The sequence below is a fragment of the Lissotriton helveticus genome, chromosome 3_1, assembly GCF_964261635.1.
Source record: "Lissotriton helveticus chromosome 3_1, aLisHel1.1, whole genome shotgun sequence".
Classification (NCBI taxonomy): Eukaryota; Metazoa; Chordata; class Amphibia; order Caudata; family Salamandridae; genus Lissotriton; species Lissotriton helveticus.
The window spans coordinates 1,933,706,239-1,933,725,352 of record NC_136061.1 but is presented as its reverse complement, the minus strand read 5'-3'; the positions used below and the strand labels follow the sequence as shown (position 1 = coordinate 1,933,725,352).

The 19,114-nt window shown below is 45.8% G+C and overlaps 1 protein-coding gene across 4 annotated transcripts in view; it reads right to left on the bottom strand.

The window, feature by feature from the left end:
* Positions 1–19,114, bottom strand: part of UACA (uveal autoantigen with coiled-coil domains and ankyrin repeats) — a 369,235-nt gene that overhangs the window by 63,063 nt on the left and 287,058 nt on the right. For all 4 annotated transcript variants that reach the window (XM_078682980.1, XM_078682983.1, XM_078682984.1 and 1 more), the window contains exons 6-7: positions 955–1,025; positions 502–608 (exon numbers count right to left, since the gene is read on the bottom strand). In XM_078682980.1, coding sequence (XP_078539106.1) covers positions 502–608; positions 955–1,025 — 178 coding nt within the window. The remainder of the gene's footprint in view (positions 1–501; positions 609–954; positions 1,026–19,114) is intronic.

Here is a 19,114-nt window from a genome sequence, read left to right as displayed (position 1 = left end):
TAATTGCGTGACAATCATGCCGCATTCTTCTCGAAGAGACTAATCTTTAATTAAAAAAAAAAGTAGACAACAGACTTGGTTGATTCCCAAGGTCTGGACTTCAGGGGTTGCAAACCTTTCACCCCAAAACGGAAATGACTCTACCTGCAACCAAGTTTGAGTGCCAACACTAACGGTGGTCCGGTGGCATAAATATGGCGTGGGTTTCTTGATCATGAAAGGAGCATTTCCTCTGTTTCAATTTCCTCTCTTTTATTCCACATTCTAGATGTTTCCAATCTCTGTTCCATTCAGGACATTCAAAGCAGATCCTAAGTACTGTCTCTAAAGTTGCAGTACAGATCAATGCCATAATCGCTCCACAATATAGATAACCAGCTCCTGCCTATCCTTTCCCGTGTTCACACAACTAGTTAAGTCCCTCATATAAATAAATATAACATTTAAAAAACTTGTTGGGACTCCAAGTTCGAGGCTGTGTCAAATCTTTGCAGTGCTTACTTGTTCTGCTTATCTCTGCCATTGACATCGGCTCCTTTATCAATCAGCAGCTGGCAAATTGCAGGACGACACATCTGTGTGGCCAGCACCAGAGGTGTCCTCCCATCCTGTGAATCAGAAGGAATGCTTGGTTAGACAGAAGCAGAACCATGAATACCAACACACTGAGCTTGGTACAGAGATGCAACCCAGACAGCTTACCACAGGGATGGAAAAAAACAAGTTCCTAGCAGAGAGCCCACCTTCCAATCAGAAACAAAAGCCCCACTAACAGAGCACACCATGGTTCTGGCACAAAAACAGTCCACCATAGGAATGTCAACAAATGAACATTGGGAGTGCATAACCTAAGCATGACACCAAAGCAGCTCCTGCAAGAGCCAATGCTGGGGATGGGACAGAAATATCCTTATGGTGGGCACACCCTGGGATTGCAAAGACAAGTGGACCTACCCCATCCTTGGCGTTTACAGATGCCCCATGATCACACAGCAGCTGCACACTCGATCGGCAGTCTGACATGGCTAAGGCATGAAAAAGATAGAAAAAAATGGATCACATCAACTTGGGTTGATATTTTATGCAGGCGCCAGTCATAACCAACGAGTCACAAACTATCCATTCATGCAACCTGTACGTTTAGAACTCTGACAATATCGCAATAAAACACCTTACATTATTTCGCAGCCCGAAAAATGTAAGACGCCCAGGTAAAATTGAAACATTACTTAACTGTAAACAGATGTCCCAGGAATATGGTTTCCAAAGGTACACTTTGATAACCTTCTGCTGAGAGAAATGTTCATGGAATAAACATTTAAGTCTCACAGTTGTAGAAAACAACTGTCCCAGAAATTCACAAAAAGTCTGTTGATTTTTAGGGGAAGTGGAAGGGGCACAGTGGGAGTCAGAGAACCACCGAAGAAGATTGGTAAGTACAGTTTGGGGGATACATGATTTCCCTGCAGATTACTCAAAGTAATATTTTCATCATCCTGAAGATTCCTTCCCTTATGAATGAGTCCCAAAGCAATACCATCTGGGAGGTGGAATCAAGTAGCGCAGATTATCAAAGGAAGTGATGCAACAAAGCCAGGCCAAAGTACCCGTCATTGCGTGCTTTCATTTTGAGCCAACTGTACTTGGCAAAAGTATGCAATGATGACTACGTGACTGCCAAGCAGATGCCAGCCATCTGAATGCTTCTGATGAGTCGTGGATGCAGCCGCCGCTCTAGTAGTAGAGTGGGCACAAATGACCCTGGAAGGTCTTTCTTTGATAAGACTTAGCTGATCCTAATGAAAAGGATGACCCAATATGTAATAGTTTGTTTGGATACTGCCTTGCCCTTCTTCGCTCCAGTAAAGCCCGGGAAAGAGTTTATTACCCACTCTGACCTGTGGAGTGTGATCCTAGTAATAGAGAACATTTCTGGCGTCCAGTCTATGCAGCTCCTTTGCCTCTTTGGTGGGATGACGAGGAGGGCAGAAGGATGGAGGGTAATGGAGTGGCCAATATGAACAGCAGGCACCACAGAGGGTGGTAAGGATAGGCAGAGATAAAGAGCCAGTCAAACTTGACACCAGTGCATTGGTTCAATTGGGGATGCCATTAGTAAAGGGATCACGTTTTAAATCTGACTGAGGACCACTGAATGGAGAGTGTGGAAACAAGGCATGTAAACCTTTTCGAAAAACCTGCCACTAGTGGCAGTCCAAGCAAGGGCAGCTGATCAGGAAGATACATAAAGGTTGACAGGGCAGCTAAATAGCCTTTAACTGTAGCTACTTCAGTCATAGGATGTTGGAGAGGTAGGACTGAAAAGGATTTAGGCCTTCGGATGTATTGAATACATTTGTTCCAGCACTCACATAAAAGGATTTTGTGCCAGGTGTTTTAGCAACCACTTGTGGTTCTGCACAATGTCAGCAGAAAGACAAAATGTGAGAAAGTGGCTCTATATATACACTGGACTAGAAGGAAGTACAGTGTGTATAGAGTCCACCAACCCCAGAGGTATAACAGAGGTTAAAGTCAGAACTGACCTTACTCTCCAAAGTGGTAGCTTGGTCGAGCAGTAAGGCAGCACCAGAGGACAGTGTAAAGCATTTGTTGTACACACTCAGTCAGCAAAAGGTTTCACACACTCAAGAACTGAACTCCAGGCCAATTGTTTTTATATCCTCAGATATTGTTGTTTTATTTTTAGAACCAACAGTTATAAAAATATACTTTTCAAGGTATGAGTACTCTCATGTAAATACTTTGCAGAGAAGCAATACGTTTGTACACACAATAATTACAGGATAGCTAATGAGCAGCACAGTTCTTAAACACACTCTAGCATGGAGCTCAATGGGTTTTCATAGGAAAGTACAGTTGATTACTGTATGGATTACTTTGGTAGTTCCAGGACTAGATCTTAGATTCAGTCCTGGGGTCTAATCTGAAACCAGATTAGCAAAAAAGTTTTAGTTACTGTGATGAATTTTCCTAAATATAAAGCTGTTTTAAAAGTTCACACTTAGAAACTTTTGAAGGTGATTCTGACAATGTTATCCAATGGGAGGAAATTCAGGTTACAGGTAAAGTACGAATTTGTTACTTTTGTAACCCAGCACTAGTCTCCTAGGGCCAGCACTGGGGGCTCAGCTCAAAATAGGTAGGTAATTGCGTTTCAGTATTTCGTATGATTTTTAAAGAATATTTGCAGTTTTCAAAAGTAGACACTTAGAAGAAATTTCATAGAAAAGCAGACCATGGGTTCCTATGGAGAAAATACAGATTACTAGTAAACCCGCTAGGAATTACTTTTGCGGTTCAGTACTGGGCTGAAAGGTACAGTACTGGCTTCTCTCCTGATCACAGGTGAGTATTTTCGAATTCGGACTTTGGCTGATTTTATAGGAATATTTTCATTTTTCAAAACTTCACACTTAGAAAATTTTCGAGTCAAAATGGGTCAATGTTATCCAATGGCAGGTAAGTGAATTACCGATTTCCAGGTGAGTACTTGGTTGGTGAAGTTAGGGTTCTGGGCTTAGACTCAGGGGTCCCCAAGGGTCAGGTGAGTACAGTTAGTTCAGTCCCAGCGGCACAGGGGCGGCCGGGTACAGAGGTAGGTAGGCCCAATGTTATCCAAAGAGGTAAGGGCGCCTTCGGTTGGTGGCGGCTGGCTAGCAGGCCACGCGGCTCTGGGAGATGGGCTCCTGGTCACTTGCTCAGGGCAAGGGGGGGGGGGGGAAGTAAGATAGGACAGAGAGGTCACAGCCAGCGGCACTGTGGCGGCTGGGTGCAGGGTGCTTTTGAGCCGTCGGGCTCTCAATGTTATCCAAAGAGGATCTCGAAAAAGGAACAAAGGCTCGGGGACGGTGACTCTCCAGGGGCGACCAGCACTTCGAGAGGTAAGTTGGGATATTGGAGCACAGGTAGGTACCCCAAAGGGAGGCACAGGGGGCCGCAGGGCGCCGGGTGCAGGGGTGTCTTTGGGGGTCGGAAAAGCTTACCCTCGGCTGGTCGCGGTTGGGGTGGCCCCTGGTTCTGAGTCTGCATGCGTCGGCTGGTTCGTCGAGGAGAGTCTTTAGCTGGACTTCGGGTCCCAGTCGCCGGGGGGACGTCCTCGTGGTCTTGGTTCGGGTTGGACCGGCCCGGGCTCGGCTGGTGCAGAGTGGACTGGTCCGGAGCTTGCTGGTGGGAACCAGGTGGGTTGTTGCAGCAGAGCCTCTGCTGATGGGAGTCCCAATCTTCGAGAGGGTCAAAGCAGGTAGGTCCTCTCGATGTCCCAAGGTTGCTGTCCGCGGAGGTCGCCGGGATTAGGCAGGAGCAGGTTCCAGGATCAACAGGCTGGTAGGGCTGGAGCCAAGTCGGTTGTTGCTGTCCTGTTAGCAGCTGCGTGGCGGGTCTTCTTCTTCTTGATCTTCTTTCTTCTTTTGATATCGGGATCTGAGGAAGGAAGGTTCAGGGAGCCCCTAAATACTAAATTTAGGGGCATTACAGGTAGGGCAAGGGCAGGGACCAATGGGTCCCTGTCCTGGGGTGAGGACACCCCCTAGCCTGCTCCTCTCCTGTGGGAGGGGGGCAGGAGCCTAGCTGGGATTGGGCAGGGCTCCCTATCTACAAGATGGCCGGAGCCCGGGGTCGTGCTTCACCTCGCCTCCTTCGCATGAGGGGTGGAGTTGGCAAAGGTTGGCACACCCTCCTTCCTGACGTGGTTTTTCCCGCCAGAGTGGGGGTATAACGGGTGGGGGGCCAGTTGCTGGGTACAGCAAATGGTCTGGATAAGCTCTCAGAGGCGGTATCGCCTTTAATGCTTCCCCCTGTCCATCCTGGGGGAGGAGACATAGCACCTCGCCCAGGATGTGCTTTGTTGCCGACCCAGGAGAGCGGGGGCCTCTCCACACAGGGGTCGAGCAACATGTCTGCTGTGTGGCAGCCACTCAGCCAGACGTGGATTGTAGGTTCGGTTTTCAGTGGGGCATCTCTAAGATGCCCTCTGGTGCATTTTACATTAAATCTCACACTGGCATCAGTGTGGGTTTAATGTGCTGAGAAGTTTGGTACCAAACTTGTCAGTCTTCAGTGTAGCCATTATGGTGCTTTGGAGTTCGTAATGACAACCTCCCAGCACCATATACTCTTAATGGCATAACTGCACTTACAGTGTCCAGGAATGGCCCTGGGTACTGTAGGGGCACAGGGCTCATGCACCTGTGCCCACACCACTGGCATAGGGCACCCAGCTAGAGGGGTGACTGATGTATGCCAGGGCAGTGGTTTGCGGGCATGGCACACAGGGATGTGTGGCATGTTGACTCTTTGTTTAGTTCTGTACCTCTGCACTCACCTTGCAAAGGCAGTGTGTGGGTACTAAGGTACAGGGCCCCTAAGGGTGGCACAATACGTGCTGCAGCCCTTAGGGGTTTTCTCTGGTCACCATGCCCTGGGTACCTAGGGTACCATTTACTAGGGGCTGATAGGTGGCCAGAGATGCCAATTGGGTTTTGTTTCAACACAATTTTTAGGGAAGGAACACAGGCCCTGGGTACCTGATTGGCAGGGACCCAGGGCACACTCAGACAAGCACATCAGCAGTTCAGAAAAAAGTGGGGGCATACCAAGGCAAGAAAGATGTCACTTTCTCACACAAAAGGACTCTGGTTGACATCAGTCAATCTCCACACTGTCATAGACATCGTTTTGGGATTGGGGTAAAGGATCCGAGCGCCCTGTGCTAGAGAGGAAGAGGTTGCAGAATTCATTCAAAGTGCCAACATATAGACATACTAAATCTTCCTTGTTCAGTCTAGGGGATCCAGGATCAGCTTTGTTCAATCCTCGTGCACCTTCTGCAGGACTTTCAACAGAAGCAAAATCAGTGTAAATGTAAACATCAGGCCCAGGGACCAAGTGAACTGGAAGGCACCACACGAGAACCATTCACAGGTAAGTGCACGGCAGCAAAATAAGGGAACTTCCTGTTCCGGGCCATGGTGAGGAGATCATGTATGGATACCTCAGTCTGGAGAAAAAGGCCTAGGCCTCATTCCCTTTTGTAGCAGATCGGCCTCTTTTTGTAAAAGAGACCAAACTAAGCATCAGCCAATCAGAAGAGCCTCATCCCATAGAATCCTCAAGAAGGAACCTCAGAGCCTCAGATTTTCGTAGCCGTTGTGTAACAGTAACCACACCTGCTGAAGGCTGAGCTTTCCTCAGGGAGGAGGGTGGGCAAATGGGAATCTATAAAAGTTACCAATACTGGGGAACCAAAGTTACAGGTAAGTAACTTGTTTTCTTGCCCCAGTATTTGAACTTTCATAGATTCCCATGCTTTTGTATCAGAGTAGCTAGCAGTAGCAATAAAGCACATTTTGTGGCGTAAATACAAAAAGATCTCAGTATGCATACTTTCATAAGAGAAGTAAATACACATTAGAATAGCCATTAGTAGCAACATTAGATACAAAATGTGCAGACATAGGAAGGAGGGATAGTAAGGAAAGCTCACCAATCAGTGGAAGAGGTTCCTCAGGACTGCCCGGCCCACAGCCGTGTCTTCCTGCGTCAAGGTTTCTAAGCAGTAATGCTTCGTAAAGGTGTGTACGCTGCTCCAAGTTGCAGCTCTGCAAATGTCTCTGATGTGCACTCCCGCAAAGAGAGCTGTAGATGAAGCCACAGATCTTGTGGAGTGTGCCCTGATCATGCTGTCCAGTGGTTTACCCGCTGTTGAATGGCAACATAGAATGGCACTGGAGATCCATCTTGCAATACTTTGCTTCGAAAGTGAAAGGCCTTTGCGCGGACCACCAAAAGCAATGAATAACTGTGAAGACTTACAAAACTCTTTGGTGCGATCCAGATAAAATTTCAAGTACCGCTGCACATCCAGAGAATGGAGTGACCTCTCCGCTGGTGTTGAAGGTTGAGGAAAGAAAGACTTGAGAATTACAGGTTGCTTTAGGTGAAAGTCTGAAGGCACTTTGGGAATGAACTCCGGATTAGTTCTTAAAATCATGGTATTTCTTTGAACTGGAGAAAAGGTTCCTGAATTGTGAGAGCCTGCAATTCCCCAATGCGTCTTGCTGATGTGAGGTCAAGGAGGAGAGCCAATTTCCACGAAAGAAATGTCATGTCTGCCCGATGAATCGGTTGGAAGGGATCTTTCATGAGCTGTTGGAGGACCAAATTCAAATGCCAAGTGGGAGGCGGAGGCCTCACCGGGGGGTAGACGCGGAATAGGCCCTTGAGAAACTGTTTAATTATTCTTGAAGACCAAAGAGAAGGTCCAGATGCAGAGCGTCTGTAGCGAGAGATCGCTGCCAGGTGAACTTTTATGGATGAATGAGCCAATCCTGTTTTAGCCAAAGACAAGAGATAAGGTAGAAGTTGATTTGGTTGAGACATGAAGGGGTCAACACTTTCCTTCCTGCACCAAATGTAAAATCTCTTCCATTTAAAACGGTAAGTTTTATTTGTAGAAGGAGCTCTAGATTGAGACAAAACCTCTTTCACTTTATTCGAGATGGGAAGGTTCATGAATTCTCGCTGCTCAGGAGCCATGCAGTCAGGTGTAATGAGTGTGGATCCGGATGCCAAATCTGCCCGCAGGACATCGTGAGAAGGTCCGGAATCGTCCTCAAAGGAAGAGGAGGGACGAGAGACAGAAGGTGAAGTTCCCTGAACCAGAACTGTTGTGGCCACGCAGGGGCTATCAAGATCATCTTGCAAGGTTCCTCTTTGATCTTCCTGAGAAGCCTGGGGATCACTGGAATAGGGGGAAAGGCGTACACAAATGCTTTTGACCAATCTATCGAAAGCGCATTCCCCAACGACCCTCGATGGTGAAGCCTGCTTGCGTAAAACCGGCATTTCTTGTTGGCCGGGGTGGCAAATAGATCTATCGAGGGTTTGCCCCATCGTTGGAAAACCTCCTCCAAGTCCACCTGGTTCAGCTTCAATTCGTGACTGACGAAAGGTAGCCTGCTGAGTCCGTCTGCCTTTTCGTTTAGAATTCCTGGTAGATGTTCTGCCTGTAGCGTTATTCCGTGCAGAGTAGCCCACTCCCAAATCTTCTGGGCTTCCTGAGACAACGGAAGAGATCTGGTACCCCCTTCCTTGTTTATGTAGTGCATGGCCGTGGTGTTGTCTGTTCGAATGAGAACCTCCGACCCCTGCAGCCGAGGAAGAAATGCTTGAAGTGCCAGCTTGATAGCCCCGAGTTCTAGGAGGTTGATGTGAAGAAGACTGTGCTGCGGCAACCAATGCCCGCCGACATGAAGATCCTGAAGCACCGCACCCCAGCCGTCCAGTGACGCATCCGTTGTCACCACTTGAGGAGACGGATTGCCTATAGAGGATAGACCTTGGGAAAGATTTTCCTGTCTTGTCCACCACAAGGCCGCTCTTTTCATTGCAAAAGTGATTGTCACCTTGTCGTCGAATGAGCCATGAACTTGCTTCCACTGTGTCTAGCTGCTCTTGAAGAGGCCGCATCTGCAATCTGCAGTGAGATATTAGAGGGATGCATCAGGAGATCACCCCCAGAAGGGATTTGTAACGGCATACTGGAAGACACCTTTTTCTCAAGAACAGTGCCATGGCTCGCAGTTTTTCCTGCCTTTCTAAGGATGGGAAAGCCTTGTTGAGATTTGAGTCCAAGATGGCGCCCAGGAAACGCGCTGTCCTGGACGGAATCAGATGATTTTTCCTTGTTGAGAGTAAGACCCAAATTCTGGAATAGGTTTGTACATGCGTTGACCGTTTCCCTCGCAGCCTCCCTGGACGGGGCCTTCAGCAACCAATCGTCCAGATAAGGGAAGACCTGAAAGTGATGTCTCTGCAGGAAAGCTGCTACCGGTGCCAGCACCTTGGTAAAGTTTCTCGGGGCAGAGCGAAGTCCGAAGGGTAAAACCCTGAATTGAAAGTGGCTCTTGGCTACTGTAAATCGTAGAAACCTCCTGTGTGCTGGGTGAATGGGTATGTGAAAATACGCATCTTCGAGATCGAGAGTGGCCATGAAATCCCCTGGATTGATAAGACGCAAGATATCCTGAAGGAAAACCATTCAAAAGGATTGGGAAATGAGATAGGTGTTTAGCTCCCCGAGGTCTAAAATAAGGCGCCATTTCTCCAGCGTCTTCTTCACCAGAAGAAACTGGAATAAAACCCTTTCCCTCTTTGAGATGAGTGGACCAGCTCCACAGCTCCCTTCAGGAGCATCTGATGAACTTCGAGCCGCAAGAGACGCAGATTTATCGACGGAATGGCAGCAAGGGGCTTAGAAGGAGGGGTTTGAGTGAATTCCAAGGTATGACCCTTTCTAATTATCTTGGGCACCCAACAGTCCGATGTTATCTGAGACCAGTTGCGGAGGTATTGTGATACCCTGCCTCCTACAGATATTGTCCTGGAGGTGCGCACAGCAGGAAGAGCCAGAACGCCGCTATTGCCTCTTGGACGTATCACGTCCCTGGCGGTTCTGTTTCCCTCTGGTATTCGATCTTGAGAAAGTCATGGTTTGACCCTGTTTCGGATGATAGGGTTAGCGATACAGTTGTGACGCTGATCCATATGACTAGTATCGCTGCTGTTGGTATGAGCCTCTGTATGTGGTACTCCTGCCCCTGGCACCCCTGAAAGGAGCCTTCCGGTATTGAAGCGGACCAAGAGACCTAGCTGTCTCTGTATCCTTCTTAATATCTTGGAGGGTATCATCTATGTGTTTTTGAAACAATGCCTCTCCATCGAAAGGAAGGTCCAAGATCTTATTCTGGACCTCCAGCCTGAACCAAGTAGCTCTGAGCCATCCTTCACGACGAAGAACCGCCGCCCCAGCTAGTGAGCGAAAAGCCGTTGTGGCAATGTCCATGGCACAATCGATTACCTCCGCTGATGTTGCTTCCCCTTCTTGTAGCTTCTTTGCGTCACCTTTCGCTTCTTGGGGAAGTTGATCTAAATAAGGTGAAAGGTCACACCATAACTGGCGATCATGCCTGCCCAGTATCGCCAAGGCATTAGCTGCCCGCACCAGAAGACTAGCCATTGAAGAGAATCTTTTTCCAGCGTTATCTGGTCTCCTGCCCTCTTTATTAGGGGGAGTAGTCAAAGGCGCTGAAGGGTTGCGGGACTTCCTCTGTGCCGCCTGCGAAATCACAGAGTCTGGTTTTGGGTGCCCATTCAGAGACGCCGGACCATCCTCAAGCGCCTTATATTTCTTTTCCATGCGCGGTAGGACAGTGACCACTGTAGCCGGGTTCTTCATAGCCTTAAGACCTTCATCCCATACATGTTGTACAGTAGGAATAGATTTGATAACCTTTTTATATGGCTCTTTAAAGTCATAGAGAAAACACTCAGTGGCAACAGAAGACAATAGGCAGCTGGAATCTGCTAGATGCCCTCTCCATTAACTTATGAAACCCCCCGATATCCACCGGAGGGGAATCCACAAGGTCTGGACATGGTGACGCCGGGTCCGGGATTACGTACTCATCCCATTGTAAGCCCTGTTTAGGCCTGTCATCGAGATTCTGATCCTCATCCGAGGAATCATCCTGTATGTCCGGTAGTGTTGAAGGTACATGTGGAGCAGGTGTCTGTGGCTGAGAGACCACCCGAGTTGGCAATTCTGGAGAGATCACTGGGATTGTAGGGGTAGGCAAGGCTTGAGTAGCCGGAATAGCAGCAGGATGAGAGCACCTCGATTTGTAATCCTGCAACATGTTATGGAGATCTTGAAAGAAAGAAGTAGGAACAGATACCATCGTTTGGCCTGTGAACCCCTGCAGTTGAGAAGAATGTTGATATGAACACTCCTGTAGAAACTCTCCCTCCGAATCTGTGTCCTGACATTTAACAAGCAGTTGGGATGGACTGTGCGCATACCCAAACGAGTCCTGATCATCATTATCAGAACCTCATCTTCCTCTTCTAACAACAAAGCTGGAAGCAAGGGGGTAACCCTCCTTGGAGACATCATGTCTGGAGTAATTCTTTTCAAAGAAATAGTTATTTTCTCCGTTGACGACAGTATCGTCGACGGTCCCATCAACGATGGAGCAGATAAAGGTAAACTTGCTGTCGTCGATGGAAAAGCCACCGTCGACTGACGAACTGCCGACGACGAGATGGACGTCGTCGAGACCGTCGACACTCCTGCCGTCGTCAATGTTGCCGTTGTCTAAGCACTCGTCGATGACACCGTCGTCGTTACCATAGTCGACGAAATCTTCATCGTCGCTGTCGTCGATGTTCCCGTCGACGTCGCTGTCACCACCGTCGACGATCACGTCGACGGCACCACTTTAACTTTGGACTTCGACGCCTTCGTCGACGGAGCCTTCTGCTGCGTAGTCGGCGACTTGGAACTTTTGTTTGACTTCACAGATGACAGAGAAGATGGCTTTTTGAAGGCTAGAGCAGTCTTCATCACAGTGGACGGCGTAGATGGTCCCTCTCTCTCCTTTACACCGTGGTGAGGAGATTTCACAGGACTTTGGCTCTCAGACTCACGGGGGTCTTTTTTGAGGCCTTCACTGGACGCTCCACAGAAGGTGAAGTGGAAACCCTACTCCTTTTGACTGACCTTCTAGAAGATAAAGCTGAAGAGGAGTCCTCACTGTCGCTGGACACAGTGTCTTTCCTAGCCTTGAATTTCTGGAGCCAAGTGAGGAGCCGACCTTCACGGTCCCGGAGGGTCTTAGTAGAAAAGGTGCGGCAGATCTTGCAGTCGGCAGCCTTATGATCCGGGTACAGGCAATATATACAGTCCTTATGCCGGTCCTCTACATACAGCCTTTTCTTGGCACGGGTGGAACATGACTTGAAAAGGGCCTTCTTCTCCTTATCAGACATCCTGGTAGGAACAGCCAACAATCCTGAAGAAGGAACTGAAGAAAAACCTCAAAAGAGTAGAAGATTGAGCCGAGCTCAAAGGAGACTCCCTAAGCACAACGTGCGGTAAAAAAATCTGAGGCTCTGAGGTTTCTTCAGAAGGGTTCTAAGGGATGAGGCTCTTTTGATTGGCTGATGCTTAGTTTGGTCTCTTTTACAAAAAGAGGCGGATATGCTACAAAAGGCAATGAGGCCTAGGCCCTTTTCTTTCTCTTTTGTACCTACTGCTATGTTATTTTTGTTACCGAGACTCTTATTCTGACGATGGGGAATGATACAAAAGCATGGAAATCTATGAAAGTTCCAATACTGGGGCAATTGTCTTTATAGTGCATGCATCTTCAAAAGTGCCATGTCTCTACTTGCAAGCCGAATATCCACCCGACTGTGTACTGCTGTCCCTCTCTGGGGATGCCAGAGACCGGTTGCCATGCCTACGTTTCGGTTTTGTTAGCAGTAGAGCATGCAGAGGAGCACATCGGGGCAGGGTGTTTCTCTGTCTGTCTTCCTGTCACACATAAGCAACTATAATCTTTTAGATGTCGCTTAAATATGGATGATGTTGATGGCTAATTGTAGGCACTTCCTCACCTCATGGGAATTCTTACGACAACTGAAACATACGCAAAGTGCATTGATTTGATTCTACATTAAGTCAACAGTGCAGCACAGGAAACGAAGGAGAATACTAGTCCCCCAAACTCTGATTTTAGGATCATTTCCTCACATTTGAACAGACTTTTTAAAGTTGTGCAGTTTCAACAGTGAAACATAGTTTATTTTTTAAAACTAACGTTAAAGGCTGCAACTTTCAATAGGTCTCGCCTTTGGGACCTTATAAGTGTTTAGCCATGCAACAGTTGATGTTGTTGCACCAAGGGTAGTGTAGTATGTTTATCTAGGGACCTGTATCGATACTCCAATTTCTGACCCTTGTCCGGTTATAAATCACTAATATCCATACAACGGCACAGAAACCCGTTTCATAAATTAGTCATAGCGCATGCTGTCACATTAAGCATGCACTATTCCTCCAGCCCCCTAGAAAGCACACCGAGTTCTCTAAACAAACCAAGCCTCCAGCAAACCTGGGAAATCCCCGCTGCTATTGTTTTGATTTCGTTCGAGAACTCCTGTAAAGAATGTAAGAACGACCAGTTCTTAATGACATCTTTTATTGACGTCTTATGTCCATCCTTACGTCAAACCCGGCACCTTTCAGGTATAAATATACCGACGCTGCCCTAAGCAAAGACACAGTGGTGATGAGCTTGGAGCAGTGACTACTTGCCGGAGAGCCCAGCTGATGCAGGAAGCCCACGGACGCTGCCCCTCCCTCTTGACGCGCTGAGAGAGACGCTGCCTTTTCTCCTGCCGAGAAATCCAGCTTCCAGCGTTTCCAGCCCACCTTCGCGGGTGACTGGGATATCGAGTCCTGAGACAGAGATACCAGCCCTCCTGCCTTCTAAATCCCAGGTACTGAACTGACTAACCCCTTACAGAGAATTCTTGAGTCAGATTCTTGGCAAAACAAACTTAACTTAAACTGCTACTTACTTACTCCCTCCCACGTATTAGGCTTAGGTCAGGTACACCGGGGTAGGCGTAGTTAGAAGCACCAGTTGAGTACGATTAGTCAATGTATATATGTATGTATATCTTTTATCCATTTTAAAGTATCATATGGCTAAGAAACCATATCAATGCTTTTACAGTATTATTTTATAATCCTGCTTTTACTGTATGCACTTTACTTAACCTTAAGTATTGCTACTGTAGCGATTCATTTCTCTTGTATGAGAAAAAGAGACTGATCAATAAATAACACCTTTTATTGAACACGCCCATCTCTTCTTTCTCTACAATCTGGTGGAACTAAGTATGCACGTACTGACTGAGTAAAATAGTTGTCTTTTGTTTTCACACGACTCTGGAGATATACTCTTGATTAGGGAGAGCAAAGTTGTCATGTTCTATGGATGTCAGAAACTAAATCCCTTCTTGTCTATCCAGGGAGGTTAAACTCCTCCTCGCCTATTCGAGAAAGTTTCTAGTGAACTCTGAGCTAGCTGGCACACAAAACTTAAGTCTAATATCGTCAGTAGAAGACCTAGTTAACCTCCGTCCTACGTCTATACTATTGAAGATATTATTCCAATGCGCAGAGCCTATTGGGATAATAGGAACTACACTACAGTAGTGTGCTGGATATCTAAACACTTACAAGGTCCCTAAGGCGAGACTTATTGGCTATGCCAATGCTTGTTATTTCTTCTCTTGTACCATAACTACAATTGCCTGTGCTTTTTTCAGTGAGATTCTGAGGTTTTTTTTTCAGTGAAACAAATCGGACTTCACTCTCTTCCTAATTTCAGAAGCAGCGCTACTTGGCCAACACTTGTATATGAAAATTAGTCATCTGTGAGATCACAGTGGGATGCCAAATCCCTATATTTTACCCTTGGTCCTACGGAGTATCTCTTTATAAATTGATTCAAATTCAATGGGTCTAAAATCACCAGTTTAAAACCATTTCCTTAGCAGCTTCTTCACTATAGGCCCTCTGTGCTATTGCATGTGGTTTAAATGGTCAACCGTAGGCTTCTGCTCCTGGGGTAAGAATGGACATTATGATGATCTAGACAACAGTCATTACTGTATTCTAGAGCAAAACTAGTGGCTATGCTCCAAGAGGAAAATACACCATATCCAGTGAAGCCCTTATCTGTATTACAGCCCATTTCCTACAGTACAGAATGTCTGCCGTTTTTAGGTTTCGCCCTGGCCGTAGCACTGCGAAGCAGTGCTCCGCCCAGGTGAAATCTTATGATCCTACAGTATGGGGCTTTGTCCCGCCTCTGTCTTCCATTGGCTAGCTCCATAAATGGAGGCTAGCCATTGGAAGACATCGTTGTCAATCACTTTTTCCCGGTCAGAACGCGAATCGTGGGCGTTTCCGACTCCTTTTTTAAGTCCCGCCCCTTGTTGCCGTATGTCCCGGGCCGCGCTGTGATTGGCTGCCGGCCCGGGACCTGACTTGTTCTAGATTTCTTTCCAAGTATCTGCCTTTATGCATGCTTAGAATACATCGGCGCTTTCATTAAGAGCCTGTTCTTTATTAATAGGGCGGGGAAGCTTCTAGGCGTAAGAAGAGACATTTTCCCCATGGTTTGGCCTTATTCGGGCGCCTTTCAGGTCATTATTTCGAAGACCAACGCCTTTAAAAGAGGATGGTTTCCTTTCCTCCGCTTGGCTTTCTTCCAGGTCTCCATCCATATCTCGTGTGACCTTCTCTTCTGCCTTCTTATGTTAATTGTTCTACACCGTGCTGCCTGCTGGTATTTAAGTGGACCCAAAGCATGCATTGGAGCGGGAAAAAGTCTCCTAGTTTTAAGTGTTTTTCAACAATATAGATTATTTCCTTTCTCGTCTTAAAATATACATCATTTATTGCAAGTAATTCAGCTTGAACCTATTAGGATTGCCTTCCTGTTCATGCTTTTTGTAGTATCAGATTTGGACCATGTTTTTATTGTGACTTTTTATTGTGCACTAGCTGCTGCTTCGAATCTAGTTTATATTTCGGTTTATTTATAAAGAGCTCAGTCACTTCGCGGAGCATGATCACGTTATAAGCCCTGCCTTTAAGGAGTCAGCCTAAGGTATAGATGCGGAGTTTGCAGGACATCTACCGGAAAGATTTAGGAGTGTGTGGATGTCAGTGGCACTCTAAATGCGGCGGACAGCCTCCACTTTTTGATCGATGTCCTGCTCCACCAAACTTTAAATACGGCCCATGTTTTAAAATCTCCATCTTCCCTGATGTTACCAGTATAAATTAATCCGCCGAGAAAGTGGTGGTTCCCAATACAGTGATACCTCACTTCTTTGTTATATATCCTGAAGCCGGGGTATTCTGTAAACATGGGTGCAAAAACAGAGTTGAAACATATGGTTTGTATTAAAAGGGCACTGGGAGGGAAGTTAAGCACCCGTAGCCTGAATTACAAAAATGCACTCCCATGTCCAGTGTCACCTACCATATTACATTGTCGCATAGTTGGCTTTTTACCTCAGGAGCATTTTGAGGTAAACAGACATCCTCTGACTCTCGCATTTTGGGGAGATTAAGTGGCCTGAGTGAATGTTTTATTTGCCATTAGACTGATCCTCTTATATATGGCATGCATTTCTCCAACATTATGTTTGTTTCTCCTATTTACTACACTGGCACATACTCATGCTTGCCAACTCACCCACACAATGTGTGTAATTATTGCATAACTTTTAATTACGTGTACTATTTCGTCCCCTGTTCATTGTAGTTCCGTCTGATGACTAGAAGACTTTTCTGACCGTGGGTATACAGATTTACTCCGATATTCAACCATATACACATCTGGCACTCTAATTGGTGTATGTTTCTTCATGCCCAACTGATAAGAAAAAGTGTATTTGTACTCGTAAGCATTCTGTTTTTTTTTTTCTTCTCACCTGGAGTTTTTTTTGTAGTGTTGATAGCCCCTTCCACAACATTTATGAACGCTTTAAGCCTTAAAATGTAAGGGCTGAAAAACGTGCAAAACGTTGTTGATTTCCCACAAACGGTTGTCTTTGTGGTTGTTCATCAACTTTTGCTGTGTCCTCGCCCTGTGACAACCTCAAGCCCACACTTGGAGCCGATTAGTTCACGTAGGAATCTCACTATACTGGCATGAGGTACGAGTTAATCTCGTTCGGAAGGGTAAAATACCCATCATTCCCATTTCTATCAATTAGTGGGATTTTATACAGGTATAGCATTTTACTATCACAAATGTTATATTTTGCCAGTAAACAAATGTAAGTTATGCAAAAAGTTCTATGATGCCTCAAACGCAGATAATTGGACAACTGCTGCTTTGTTTTTAGTTGGGAGATTCCACTGAAGAAACTGGCCAATGCGACAGTAATCTTTCACAATCTTACCTACCTGACACAAAATTAGATAAATGTAAGTGTAAGGTCTAATACATAGAAACACTGTCTCTGACTTGAATTTGTACTACAGTCTTTAAAAATGCAGCCCGGTACCTAGATGACAGGTATGCTGGAAAAGCATAACCAGTAACATTATTTCGGAATGATAGAACGAGTAACACTTACATAACATTGTGTCAGGATGCAGGATATTTTCTGCCACTTCTCAGTCAGACATTGAATCCCAAATACTAGATATTTAGGCTGGTAAAGTAGGGACATACACTATCTGTACAGTAAGGCTGTGTCACAAATGGAGATCCACTGTGAAAGTATGTTGGGTTGTGGGAGATTTTAGCTAGTCAGAGAAGGGTGGAGAAAGACGAGAGCAGAGTGGGATAGAGGACTGGGGAGGAGGACGGAAAAGAGCACATGAGAACAGCCGAGCAGGACAGAGGACAGAAGAGTGCCATTGAGGAGAGTTGAGGCAATGGAGAGTTCGCACAAGAGAGACCACCAGGGCATAATACGCTCCAACCAATCAGTTTACCGAGAGATTAAGCTATTGGCATTGTAAATGACTGCCATTTATTTATCTGTTTTCAAAACCAACACATAAATAAAAAAATTGTCATTTACAATGACAATAGCTCTAACTTTTACAAAGGCGAAACCGTTGCATTGTAAATGCTTGTTCCCATTCCCCTCGATCATAAATGGCAAGAAGAGCATAGCACAAGCACTCCTTACTGTGAGCCTATAGCTGTTAAAATGGCACCATTCAAACTTTCTGCTTCATCTGTCAATAGCGATCGGAGAGGAGAGATTGTTTTGCAAACTAATGAAAAACTGACTTTTTGCTAGGAAACTGAATTGGGCAGTAGAAACAACAAAAGGCATTCACGCATAACTCAAAAATGAAATGCTTAAAATAGGGTGACAAACCTGTGAATGAGCAAGATTCGCTGTTTTTCCCATTGAAATAGTTTGAGCAGAAAAGGCTTCCAACACTAAACACCACCACAAAGCAAGAAACTATTGTTGATCCGAATATCAGGGCTGTTCACACTGAAAAGGGCAGCATGGAAGTACAGGGTAATACAAGCAATTAAGTAACCAGTCCATCTGCAACAGGCACGCTTATTTTGTGAACACAGGGAATCCCAAGCTAGATCAAGGCAGATGGTATCCCAAAGAGTTGACACATAATGAAAAAAAAACAAGTTACTAACCTGCATACTGTGGTTCTCCAGTACTGGTATATTTCATAGAGTCACATACTCTAATCATCCCAGTTATCGAGCTGGGAGTCGCACTGTAAGTTTCAATTAAGCAGGTTGAGCTTTGTAAGCTTAAAATGACTATTTTATTAACCTATTTACATCAGTTAAAAGTAACCAAACTTCAACCAATCAGGAGATGGATGTGCCAACACCGCTCACCTCAACAGCCACTATACCTCAGACTGCTAAGCACAAGAGTGAGATTAGATCCTATTAGGTGTGAGCCCACATCAAGGAGGAGGGTGGGTCACGTAAATCTTTGAAAGATATCAATATCGGAGAAGCACAGTATACAGGTAAGCAACTTGATTTTTTCCCCAGCACTGGATCGTTCATATATTTACTTGAGAATAGAAAGCAGTAAATAAATATATGTATTAGCATATGTATTCCTATTAAACAGTACTGACTGTGGATGGAGGGTTGATATCTGTACATAATAGGCTCACCTTTATGAAAAAGATGGCAGAAAACTGCCTGGCCCAATGCTGCATCATTGGTCAACTTGGAGTCAAGACAGCAGTGTCGTGCAAATGTAGGTCTATTCTTTGATGTCGCAGCTCTGCAGATAAGCGATAAAGGCACACACGCAACTAGGGCAGTGGAAGTTATTGTTCTTGTGGAATGTGCCTGGATTTTCCTTGTAAAGGCCACCCTTCCTTTTGGTGACAGAAAACTATAGTTGAAAATACGCTGGAAACAGTGTGCCCCTTTCTGGGAGGACCATATGCTAATAAAGATTGACGTTATTTCCTGAAATGGCGTGCTCTTTCAATATACGATCTGAAACATTGACATTGTCTTACAACAAGAGTATGCTGCTGCATTGTTAGAGTTTTTTTTAAAGTATTTTGCACAACTGGATTTTTAAGGTCAAAGTCTGAAGGTACGTTGGGAATAAAGTGAAGGTTTGCTCTTAGGATGACTCATCTTGAAATTGCATGTATGGGCCCTTGATGGGACTGAATTCACTGATGCGTCAA